Source organism: Aspergillus brasiliensis (genome assembly GCF_001889945.1).
Source record: "Aspergillus brasiliensis CBS 101740 unplaced genomic scaffold ASPBRscaffold_12, whole genome shotgun sequence".
Taxonomy (NCBI): Eukaryota; Fungi; Ascomycota; class Eurotiomycetes; order Eurotiales; family Aspergillaceae; genus Aspergillus; species Aspergillus brasiliensis.
The window spans coordinates 880,364-891,341 of record NW_027137453.1 but is presented as its reverse complement, the minus strand read 5'-3'; the positions used below and the strand labels follow the sequence as shown (position 1 = coordinate 891,341).

The 10,978-nt window shown below is 54.9% G+C and overlaps 3 protein-coding genes across 3 annotated transcripts; 2 read left to right on the top strand and 1 right to left on the bottom strand.

Moving 5' to 3' along the window:
- Positions 1-671: 671 nt before the first annotated feature.
- On the top strand, positions 672-6,334 carry ASPBRDRAFT_58030 (Sad1/UNC domain protein; the record flags this gene model as incomplete). Its single annotated transcript, XM_067627835.1, has 7 exons — positions 672-3,176; positions 3,904-3,962; positions 4,026-4,115; positions 4,375-4,379; positions 4,679-4,683; positions 4,983-5,441; positions 5,531-6,334. The coding sequence occupies 7 exons, from the start codon at positions 672-674 to the stop codon at positions 6,332-6,334; spliced, it is 3,927 nt and encodes a 1,308-aa protein (XP_067475936.1).
- A 395-nt stretch (positions 6,335-6,729) lies between these two features.
- ASPBRDRAFT_199114 (ribosome biogenesis GTPase LSG1) lies at positions 6,730-8,724 on the bottom strand (the record flags this gene model as incomplete). The annotated part of the gene is made up of 1 exon (XM_067621291.1): positions 6,730-8,724. The coding sequence occupies one exon, from the start codon at positions 8,722-8,724 to the stop codon at positions 6,730-6,732; it is 1,995 nt and encodes a 664-aa protein (XP_067475935.1).
- A 482-nt stretch (positions 8,725-9,206) lies between these two features.
- On the top strand, positions 9,207-10,759 carry ASPBRDRAFT_132746 (ribosome biogenesis protein LTV1; the record flags this gene model as incomplete). Its single annotated transcript, XM_067618469.1, has 2 exons — positions 9,207-9,229; positions 9,301-10,759. The coding sequence occupies 2 exons, from the start codon at positions 9,207-9,209 to the stop codon at positions 10,757-10,759; spliced, it is 1,482 nt and encodes a 493-aa protein (XP_067475934.1).
- Positions 10,760-10,978: the final 219 nt, after the last annotated feature.

Genomic DNA, 10,978 nt, shown 5'->3' with positions numbered 1-10,978 from the left:
CACTGGTCCTCGTTAAGTCCAAAGTAGATTAAGTAGATTGAATGCCAGCTGTTCTGGTGTGACTCACGGGTTCTACACCGTAGGTTTGTCCCATCCACTACTAACTAATGTAGTCTAGTAGCAATTAGTAGCTTTTTAGTCCCAGTGGCGGGAGGGAAGGCGGTGGCAGGTCCTCCGTTCCAGACCGCCGCGGGAAAGAATGGAGAAAGACAATCAATCAAGCAATCTATCTTCGCGCGACGAACGCCATCTCACACACCCGGTGAGCGAAGAGGCGGTGTTTCTGGCGCGTGGCCTCTTGCGCGACTTGTCCTCCCTCCTTTTTGCTAACCTCCTCCTTTACTTTCTCCGGAGGTTGTTGCAACCGTTCATCCTCGGGCCTTCGTCTCATCTGCTTCGATTACGATCCCCTGAAGCAAGACTGATAAGGCGTTAACCGAGTTGATACTGTCTTTGCTTTCTCGCTTCTCTCCCACCACGTCTATAATAGCAATTTTACATACAAACTACATACGCACGCACATCAGTCCCTACAGTACATACATACCTACCCTATATACTCGCGCAATGAATTTGGCCAGAGATACATAATCACAATCGACCTCCTATTCCTATCTTACCCGCCACACTTGTCGAAAAGAGAAAGGTCGCTTTGCGACACGGGGGTCAAAATGACCAGCTGGACCGCCACACAATGGATCCCATGGATGACTCTAATCTCCACCTGGATTGACGGCACAACCGCAGACCCTACTCAGGCGATATGTCCCGCCCCGAGCTGGCAAGTCGCCGAAGCCGAATTCATCCAGTGGCCTCAGTGTCCGGAGACGCGATGGGAAGTGGAGGAGGCCACTTCTGTCCCCGCGACACAACAGTTACTGAAAGCGCCCGAGGAGACGCTCTCCGTTGTGTCCGTGTCTATGGCTTCCTCTTCCTCTTCCTCTCCGAGTGGTGAGAGCAGCGAACGGCCTGATCACGAGCTCGATACCGAGTCGCCGCTGGATAATGCAAATTTCCTGTCGTTCGAGGATTGGAAGAAGCAGAATCTGGCTAAGGTGGGCCAGTCGGTTGAGAATGTCGGCGGGCGCGGCGCTGCTGCTGCCGCTGGGAAGGAAGGGCGACGGCGTCCGACGGGAATTAATAATGCGTTGGATTCGCTGGGCGAGGATGTTGAGATCGAGTTGGATTTCGGTGGCTTTGGGGCTGATACGCCGGAGGCTGCGAAGCCGACGTCTTGGGGCGCTCGTGTGTCGACTGGGGTGACTGGTGAGGAGACAGTTTCTGCTGGGACTGCTGACTGGGATGTGGATTCCCTGGCGCAGGGGGTGCCGCAGGCGGGTGGTGTGTCGAGGTCGAAAGATGCGGGCACAACGTGTAAAGAGCGGTTCAACTATGCGTCGTTTGATTGCGCTGCGACGGTGCTGAAGACGAATCCGGAGTGTACGGGGTCGTCGTCGGTGTTGATTGAGAACAAGGACAGCTATATGCTCAATGAGTGTCGGGCGAACAACAAGTTCTTGATTCTGGAGCTGTGCGATGATATCCTGGTGGATACGGTGGTATTGGCCAACTATGAGTTTTTCAGCTCCATCTTCCACACCTTTCGGGTCAGCGTGTCGGATCGCTATCCGGCGAAATTGGACCAGTGGCGCGAGCTGGGCGTCTATGAGGCGAGGAATACGCGGGAGGTTCAGGCGTTTGCCGTGGAGAATCCTCTCATCTGGGCGCGATATGTCAAGATTGAGTTTCTGACGCATTATGGAAATGAGTTCTTCTGTCCGCTTAGCTTGATTCGCGTGCATGGGACGACTATGTTGGAGGAGTATAAACATGACGGGGAGGTCAGTCGCACGGACGATGTGGTGGCAGATGAAGAGCTCGAGCCTGCGCCGGTGGCTGCTGAGATAGAGACTATCCCGACGGTGGATGTTGCAGCTGCAGCAGGCACAGCAGAGCAGAAGGTAGGCGAACAGACGCCGGAGACTTGCCCGAACCCCGGACCAGACGTCGATGAGACGGTCGTGATGCAGCTTCTGGGGCTGCTTGAGATGTGTAGTATTCATGACTCGCCAGCTGCCGGGTTCGAAGGGACTCAGACGTCTCTCAGTCGCCCGTCAGCTACTGACGCTGCACCGCCTAAGGGCGACGATGCTGCGTCTCTTGGAAACGAAGCTCCGGTCAAGGAGGCAGGGGAGCAGAAAGTGACTGTCATCAGCCCGAATGTTGATTCGGCCGTTTCGTCTGCTACCACCGCTGGTCCGGAGACTACATCGCAAGCTGAAGCCGATAGCCGGTCTACTGGCTTCACCAAGGAAGAGCAAAGCGGAGCTGCGGAAATTACGCGGTCAACAGCAACGCAGCCGCCGTCGGCGAATCCCACTACGCAGGAGTCGTTCTTCAAGTCTGTGAATAAGCGACTACAAATGCTGGAATCTAACTCCAGTCTATCACTACTGTACATCGAAGAGCAGTCGCGGATCTTACGCGATGCGTTCAACAAGGTTGAGAAACGGCAGCTGGCTAAGACGTCGACATTCCTGGAGCAGCTGAACGTGACGGTGCTAAATGAATTGAAGCAGTTCCGCGAGCAATATGATAACGTCTGGAAGAGCGTAGCGCTAGAATTTGAGCACCAGCGCATCCAGTACCATCAGGAGGTGCATTCGCTGAGCGCGCAGCTGGGCGTCCTCGCCGACGAACTGGTCTTCCAGAAGCGGGTGGCCGTCATCCAGAGCATCATGATTCTCTTCTGCTTTGGACTGGTGCTCTTCTCGCGCGGCGCCGTCAGCAGCTACATTGAGTTGCCCAGCATGCAGAACATGGTGTCGCGGTCGTACAGTCTGCGGTCGTCGTCGCCTCCGTTTGGGTCACCGTCCGTCAGCCCGACGTCGTCGGGACGACGCGCCGGCGGCCACCGACGCAACTTGTCCGAGGATTCCCAGGAAGATGGACCGATCAGTCCTACACTGGCATACTCTCCACCGACGCCAGTCTCGGACGTAATGAGCTCGTCGGAAGAGGTAGAGAATCAGAGGGGGGATTCGCTGGCACTGCCGGAGGTGGCGCCACCCCTCCGATCGCGCAGTAGCCCGCCTGACCTCAAGGGAGGCGAGGATTCCATTGAGGAATCATCTAGCCCGGGCGAGTCACCCGTGTCTTACGAAGGGAATGCCGCGGTGACCGAGTCCCAGTGATGCGATACTTGTGGCATGTGGAGCCCGACATGACAGACCAGGTTGCAGTCTAGCCGCGGAATAGAGCGCGGTGGCGATGTCTCGACCGCATGTTTCCAGGCCAACAGCTGCAGATGAGCTTATCTGAGGGAGTGGCTAGCCGGCTGTCATTCCAAAGGAAAGTGTAAATGTGTTTGGTCACGGCAGCAGCTGGTGACGCAGAAAGTCAGAGTGCAGGAGGGATGCCGGGGAATATGTATGTTTGTATGTACACATATTGTAGAGGAGTACGGAGTACAGCTACGCGACATGATGAGACGATGTATATACCCATAACCATTTATGTTGATTTAATTGAATGAATGGCAGATAGCTGAATAGTGTAGTCTACTTAACTATGAAGTAAGCTCATGGACAATGAATGAATGACCTCTTCGGGTGCTGGTAACTGGTGTGGTTGCCATGACAACAATCGACGGGTTTTTCTTGCCTTCAATTCTTATCCTCTTCCCTCCCACTGCCTTCCACTGACTCTTCCTCCACCTCTCTGCTACTTGCTACAAGACTACTCTTTCTTGCAAATCAGACCGCATCCATTTCTCATCAGAAAGATCTTCTGGAATCAGACGAAAGAATCACAATGGACTCTCACCCCCTCACCGACCGCACCAACACTCACCTCGTCCAAGACACGGACAAGTTGAACGAGCTCAAGGCCGCCCCCGCCAAGATCAACTCGATGGAATATCATCGTCAGGTATTGCAGGGCAAGTTGGAGGATGGCGACAAGTGAGTTCCTACCCTCTTGGCTACCCTGGCCATCTGAATATGTGTCTGACTGTTGTTGCAAAGGAACCAAGCAAGCTACGTCTCTCCCTCGGATGATATCATGAGTCCGTGCTCCAAGAAGTTGAGTGACTTGAAGGGCAAGCGGTTTAAGAAGTACGTCTCCAATCTTTGCTAGACTAATGAATTGATCGATGCTAATATACTGGTGTTTGTGTAGTGCCGGCAAACCCCAGTCCCTCTTCGCCAAGCTCGGCAAGAAGAATTTCGAACAGCAGTCGTCGGCCGAAGCTAATCGTCAGAAAGAAAACACCGAGGCATGATTTAGTCGATCATCTCCGGGTCGAAAAAGAAAGGATTCATCCTTCGGTGTTTGCGCCGGTCGCAGGACGCCGATCGATGAATGATCCAATAGCCGGAGTGATTAGATGTGCCTTCTGTTGTTTTTCTTAATCTGCATTGGTTTTGTGGCTTTGGCTTCTGGGTCGGTTTGTGGTGTTTGTTGGTTCGGTTTGGATTGATTGGGTTTTATGAGAAAATCAAGGCTCGATATGGGAATTCGGCCATGCTTTATGCTTTTTTCTGCTTACACTTTTACTTCTTATTGCTTTTTGCTTCACATCAATCGACTGATTGATGATTTCTTCATATTGTTTAACTCTGGACGGTTAATGAATGCAATGCGTGAATGTGCTGCTGCTGACTCATCGGCCGATCAGCCGAGGTTCGGTCGGCTGCTTCTCCGCAACTTCGATTCTCCGCATTACTGGCCCTCCACTTATAATCAGCCCATTCTTCCTATCTTCATAAACTATTATTATCTTTCCATCCATTCCATATAATTCCTACTTTCAACATCAATTCTAGTATCCACAGTAGTCCCATCATGTCCGCCTCCACCCGCATCCCCGTCATCGCCCAACCCTTTGTCAGCGACCGGGCCAAGCGGACTCTCGACCAGGTATATACTCCCCCCTGCAACACCCACCCCATACCTCTCAACCCCATACTAAATAAAAACAGGTCGAACAATTCGTCGAAAAAGAATGCATTCCCTCCGAGCCCATCTTCCGCGCCCAACTCGGCACCGGCGAGCAACGCTGGTCCACGTACCCAGCCATCATGGAAACCCTGAAACAAAAGGCCCGCGAACAAGGCCTCTGGAACATGTTCCTGCCCAAGAACCATTTCGCGCAGGGCGCCGGGTTCAGCAACCTGGAGTATGGGCTGATGGCAGAGTACCTGGGCAAGAGCACGATTGCGTCCGAGGCCACGAACAATGCCGCCCCGGACACGGGCAATATGGAAGTCCTGGCGAAGTATGGCAATGAGCAGCAGAAGCGCGAGTGGTTGGAACCTCTCCTGGAAGGGAAGATTCGATCGGCGTTCCTTATGACGGAGCCGGAGGTCGCGAGTAGTGATGCTACTAATATCCAATTGGATATTAAGAGGGATGGGGATGAGTGGGTGCTTAATGGATCTGTATGTCCCTCTTTCTTCTTTCCCACTTACCACCACAAGAATACATGGGAAAAGGAGGATGATGATACTAATGCTGGTATGTATGATAGAAATGGTGGTCCTCCGGCGCCGGCGACCCCCGCTGCGCCATCTACCTCGTCATGGGCAAGACGGACCCAACCAACCCAGACCCCTACAAGCAACAATCCGTGATTCTCGTCCCCGCGCACAACACCCCGGGCATCACGGTCCACCGCATGCTCACAGTCTACGGGTACGACGACGCACCCCACGGCCACGGCCACATCACATTCAAGAACGTGCGGGTGCCCGTCTCCAACATCGTGCTCGGCGAAGGCCGCGGCTTCGAGATCATCCAGGGCCGTCTGGGCCCAGGCCGCATCCACCACGCGATGCGCACTATCGGAGCGGCCGAAAAGGCCCTGGAGTGGATGATCGCGCGGATCAACGATGAGAGAAAGAAGCCCTTCGGGCAGAATCTGTCGTCGCACGGTGTGATCTTGGAGTGGGTGGCGAAGTCGCGGATTGAGATTGATGCGGCCAGATTGATTGTCTTGAATGCGGCGATTAAGATCGATCAGGGGGATGCGAAGAGCGCGTTGAAGGAGATTGCTCAGGCCAAGGTCATGGTGCCGAGTATGGCCTGTGGGGTTATTGATCGCGCGGTGCAGGCGTATGGTGCGATGGGCGTGTGTCAGGATACGCCCCTGGCGTATATGTGGGCGTGGGTGAGGACGTTGAGGATTGCGGATGGGCCTGATGAGGTGCATTTGTTGCAGATGGGCCGCAGGGAGAATAAGAGTCGGAAGGAGGAGGTTCGGAGGAAGTTGAAGTGGCAGGCGGAGGAGGCCGAGAAGTTGTTGAAGTTCACTGGGGGGAGGAGTCGGCTGTAAGCTTCATCTTCATCCTATATATATCCCATTAAATGGTCTGGATGTGGGTGAGGGTGGTATAGGGATAGTAGTACTAGTTTGAATTGTGCAAATGCAATGCAATAGTCTCATGAATCATATTCATCATGCACCGTCCCGACATAGGAACTGCTCTAAGTAATAACGGATAATAACAAAAGGATATACGAACGTCCATCCCCCTTTCTCCTCCTTCCCTCTATTTCCCTCCCCTGCCCACGTACTAAATCAAGTAAATAGTACGCCCATCATAACTAATACCATAGTCATAGTGTAGTGTGATAATGCAACCCTAACTTTTCCCATCCAAACATGATTGACCAAAAGAAAAAAAAGATAGAAAGAAGAAACAATAGACTCGCCCGCGAGCAGCTCAGCTAATAATCTTCATCCGCCGTATTCTTGCGCACCTTCTTAGCCCGCCGCTTATTCGCCTTGAAATGCTTCTTCGACGAACCTGCCCGCACCTCCGACACATCGACTCCCCGCTCCAGTGCAACCATCATGCGCTCCTTACGACCTGTGAGCTGCTTCCGCATCTCCTGGCCCTGCTCCGTGTACTGAGCATTGAAAGGAAGGGTGAGACGCCCCGTGGTGGTCTTCGCACCAGGGCCGAAGAAGCCCGTGTCGAGATTGCGGGACCGCGCGCCCTTCTCGACCGGCTTGAGGAGAGCCAGCAATTCGGGATCGACGACTTCCTCGTTCTGGAGCATTTTGGCGAGTTGGGCTTGTCGGCGGGCTGGCAGGTGGGCCATGTCGTAGAGGTCTTTGTTGAATTCATTGGGGTCAATGGGGTCGGCGCCTTCGGGCGTGGGCGGGGGGTGGCAGAAGAGGAGCTTGCCGTTGACGTAGTCCTTGAGGATGTAACGAGCTGCGCGGGACTCGTCGGGCTGGCCCTGGCCCGTGGTGGCGAAGCCGCGAGCGCGCGCATAGGCACGCAGGAGCTCGTGGGACGTGGGGATACCAGTGCCGCCTTCTTCGATGGGGCGAGTATTAATCTTCACGCCATAGACGTTCTCGAGGAAGTGCTTGGGAACGCGTTGGGCGACGAGAGCGGCCGGGCCGGTGAACTCGCGCTGCTGGTCGATGGGGAGCACACCGTTGACGACGAGCTCGGCCTTGGTGGTGGCGAAGTTGGGGAAGACGAGACCGGGACAATCGCAGAGCATGATCTCGGGAGACAGGTAGAGTGTCTGGAAGTGCTTGGTCTTACCGGGGGTGGCGGAAACGGAGACCTTCTTGGCACCGAGCAGGGCGTTGATCGTGCTGGATTTACCGACGTTGGGGTATCCGACCAGACCGATGGTGGTCTTCTTCTTGACCGGACCCTCAGGCGAGTCGTTGTCGGGCAGAGTGTCGGGGGTGTTGGAGAGGAAGAGCTCTTCCAGTTCTTCCACGTTGAGAATCTCTGTGCGCCGGGAAGAGCTCGAGCTGGCGCTGGGGTTGAGTTCGAGACCACCGTCGTGCTCTGCCTGGGGCTCTTCACCATCCTTGATGTCCAGAGACTTGGCACCTTCGGCCAACTGCTCCTCCTCGGGAGTGTCCTCTTCGCTCTCGTCCTCCGAGTCGAGGTCCTGCTGGAGGCGTTCGTTGCGCTCCTTGGCCAGATGGGCGGAGAAGAAACGGAAACTGATGTTCTGGCGCTCGAAGTAGTCAGCCCACATGGCACGTTGGGCCTCAGTCAACATGTCGGCCTTGTTGACAAGCAGCAGGTTCTGCTTCTTGGGGTCGATCTCCTTGACGTAGCATTCCAAATCCTCGGAACGGTAGAGCAGCGGGTTACGGGCATCGACAATCTGGACCACCAGGTCGGAACGTTCAATGACACGCCACAGCTGGCGCCAGACCTCCAAGTTGCGCTCGAAAGGTGTCATCAACAGATCCTGGTTCTCCTGCAACTCGGCCAGTCCACGACGCCAGTTCAAGAAACTCTCGCGCTCCATCAACTCCAGTTGCTGGCGGGTGGTGGACTGGTCCCACTTGGGCCGACGGGGAACCGTCAGACGGTTTTTGTTCTGCTTGTGCTTCTTCACGGCGGTCTTCTCTTCGGCAGCGGACAGCAGGTAGGGGTTCTTCTGATCGGTGTGAATGATCTTGACGTTGTTCATCTTCTCGGCGGTGAAATCGGTGCCGGCCAGTTCGGCGGTACTGAGGAACTCATCGAGGGCGGCCTGCTCAGTGATACTGCGCATCTTCACCCAGGCAGCTTCGGTGGGAGCGTTGGTGATGTAGGTCTCGCCCTTTTCGTTCTTGCGGGCAATGCCGGCATTGTGCGAGGCCTTTTTCATGGAGGAGGCCTTGCCTTTGCCGAAACGGTCGTTCATCAGGCTGTTGCCCAGCCCGACGGAGTTTTTGGATTTAGCTAGCACCATGATGACGGTTGTCTCTGTACCTGTGGGGGGATAATGGAAGGAAGAGACACCAGCGATGGTGGGAGATGAAGAGAAGAAGAGAAGAAGTGAAAGAAGATTATTAAGAAAGGTTTGATAAAAACCCAATCGGGCAATTTTCGTCGAACCCCGCGCGGATAAGATAAGGCTGACTCAGCACTTTTTGGGAATCATTTCAGAGCAACGATGCAAGTTGTAATGATAGAAAAGAAGATATAGACAACAGTCAAGATCAGTAGAATCTCTCTCTATACCTTGAAATCCAACAGCATCCACGGTGGTGGTGGTGAGGACCCTTCGCGATAAGCGGCACGTGACCGTCCCACGACCGCGATTTTTCTGCCGAAATTCAGTCCAACATTTAATCTTCATCTTTGAGCGTCATTCTCACCATCACAAGTATATCCCCTCTTTCCTCACTCTTTCCCTGAGTATCTCTCCCGGATCACCGGTTACCGCCCAAAATGCCTCCCCGGAAGCAGTGGATGTACGTTGCCCCTTCACATCCCCCCAAATTCAATCTATTCCAATCTATGTACCCAACTAACCCGCCCACAGCGACAAGAAATCCGCAACCACCTACCAACTCTTCCACCGTTCTCAACATGACCCTCTCATTCACGATCCCACCGCTGACGACCGCGTTCTGCACCCTGTCTACGGTCCCCCCATCACCCCCAGTGAATCTTCCTCCGCCTCCAAGCACCGCGGCCAAAGTCTCGCTGAACTAAACCAAACCTTCGGCGGAGCCACGCGCAAAAACGAAGGTGAAGCCGCCAACTACGGCATTTTCTATGATGACTCGAACTACGACTATATGCAGCACTTGCGCGAGCTGGGCACCGGCGCCGGCGACGCTTACTTCGTTGAAGCCAAGACGAAGGGCAAGGACAAGGGCAAAGGAGTGAAGCTGGAGGATGCTTTGCGACAGGTGTCGCTGGATGATGGACGGAGCGAGTTTGGTGGCGCCGAAAGCGTCTACAGCCATGACATGCGCTCGACGGCGTCTTCCTACGTGCGCAAACCCACCTACCAGGACCAGCAGAACGTGCCCGATGCCATTGCGGGATTCCAGCCGGATATGGACCCGCGGTTGCGCGAGGCCTTGGAGGCGCTGGAGGACGAGGAATACGTGGATGAAGATGACGAGGAGGATGTTTTCGGCCAGTTGACTACGCGGGCAGAGGAAATGGACCAGGGCGATTGGGAGGATACCCTCTTCGACGACGTCGAAGAAGAAGACGATGGATGGGAATCCGATGCGACAGAAAAGGCCCCCGTGCAGATGGATACCACGGCTGCAAAGGCCCGCTACCAAGCCTCGGAGCAGGAGGACCAGCCCGGCGAGCTTCCCGGACACGATGAGCCCGCGCCCGACATGCACCCCGAAGACCAAGGCTGGATGCGCGAATTCGCCAAATTCAAGAAAGACGCCAAGGTCAGCAAGACCGCCGGCGTCCCCGCCGCCCCTCCCAGCGTCGTCCCCTCCCAGCAGGGCAGCACGCTCGCCTCCACCGTCTTCACCGTCGGAGGCACCCCCATCCGGCGCAAGAAGCGCAAGGGCGCCCTCACCAACCCCTCCGCCTACTCCATGACTTCGTCCGCTCTCGCCCGTACAGAGGGTCACCGTCTTCTCGATGACCGCTTCGAGCGCGTCGAGGCCCTCTACTCCCTTGACGAGGAGGACGAGTTCGACGACAGCATGTCCATGGTCAGTGGTATGACCGGCATGACCGGCATGACTGGTGTATCGGGCATTTCGACCGCTTCGTCGCTGGCACCGAGTCTCGTTGATGCGAACGGCGAGGCCGTGCGCCCCTCCCACAACTTCAACAACATCATGGATGATTTCCTTGCTGGGTGGGACGACAAGACGAGTGCCCAGGCTAAGCGGAAGGGCGCCAAGGCGAAGCGTGGAAAGAATGGTAATGAGGCGATCGGCATTCGCATGCTGGATGAGGTTCGGCAGGGATTGGGCCCTGCTAGGGTTAATGGAAAGTTGTCGGGGAGGGCGTAGAGCTGGCCCCCTTCCCCTTCTCTCCATCTCTTCATTTTTCCTGAGAGTAAGTGAGTGGCTGAGTGAGTGGGTATTGAGTGATGGGTATGGCTTGAATGATTGCAACGATACCAATTTATCTATCATTTGGTGGGAATCAAAAATGCGGGATTTGGCGTTATGGTGTGTGCATGTATTGCGTGAGATGATTGCATTGCTTGCCTGGTGATAGACTATTTA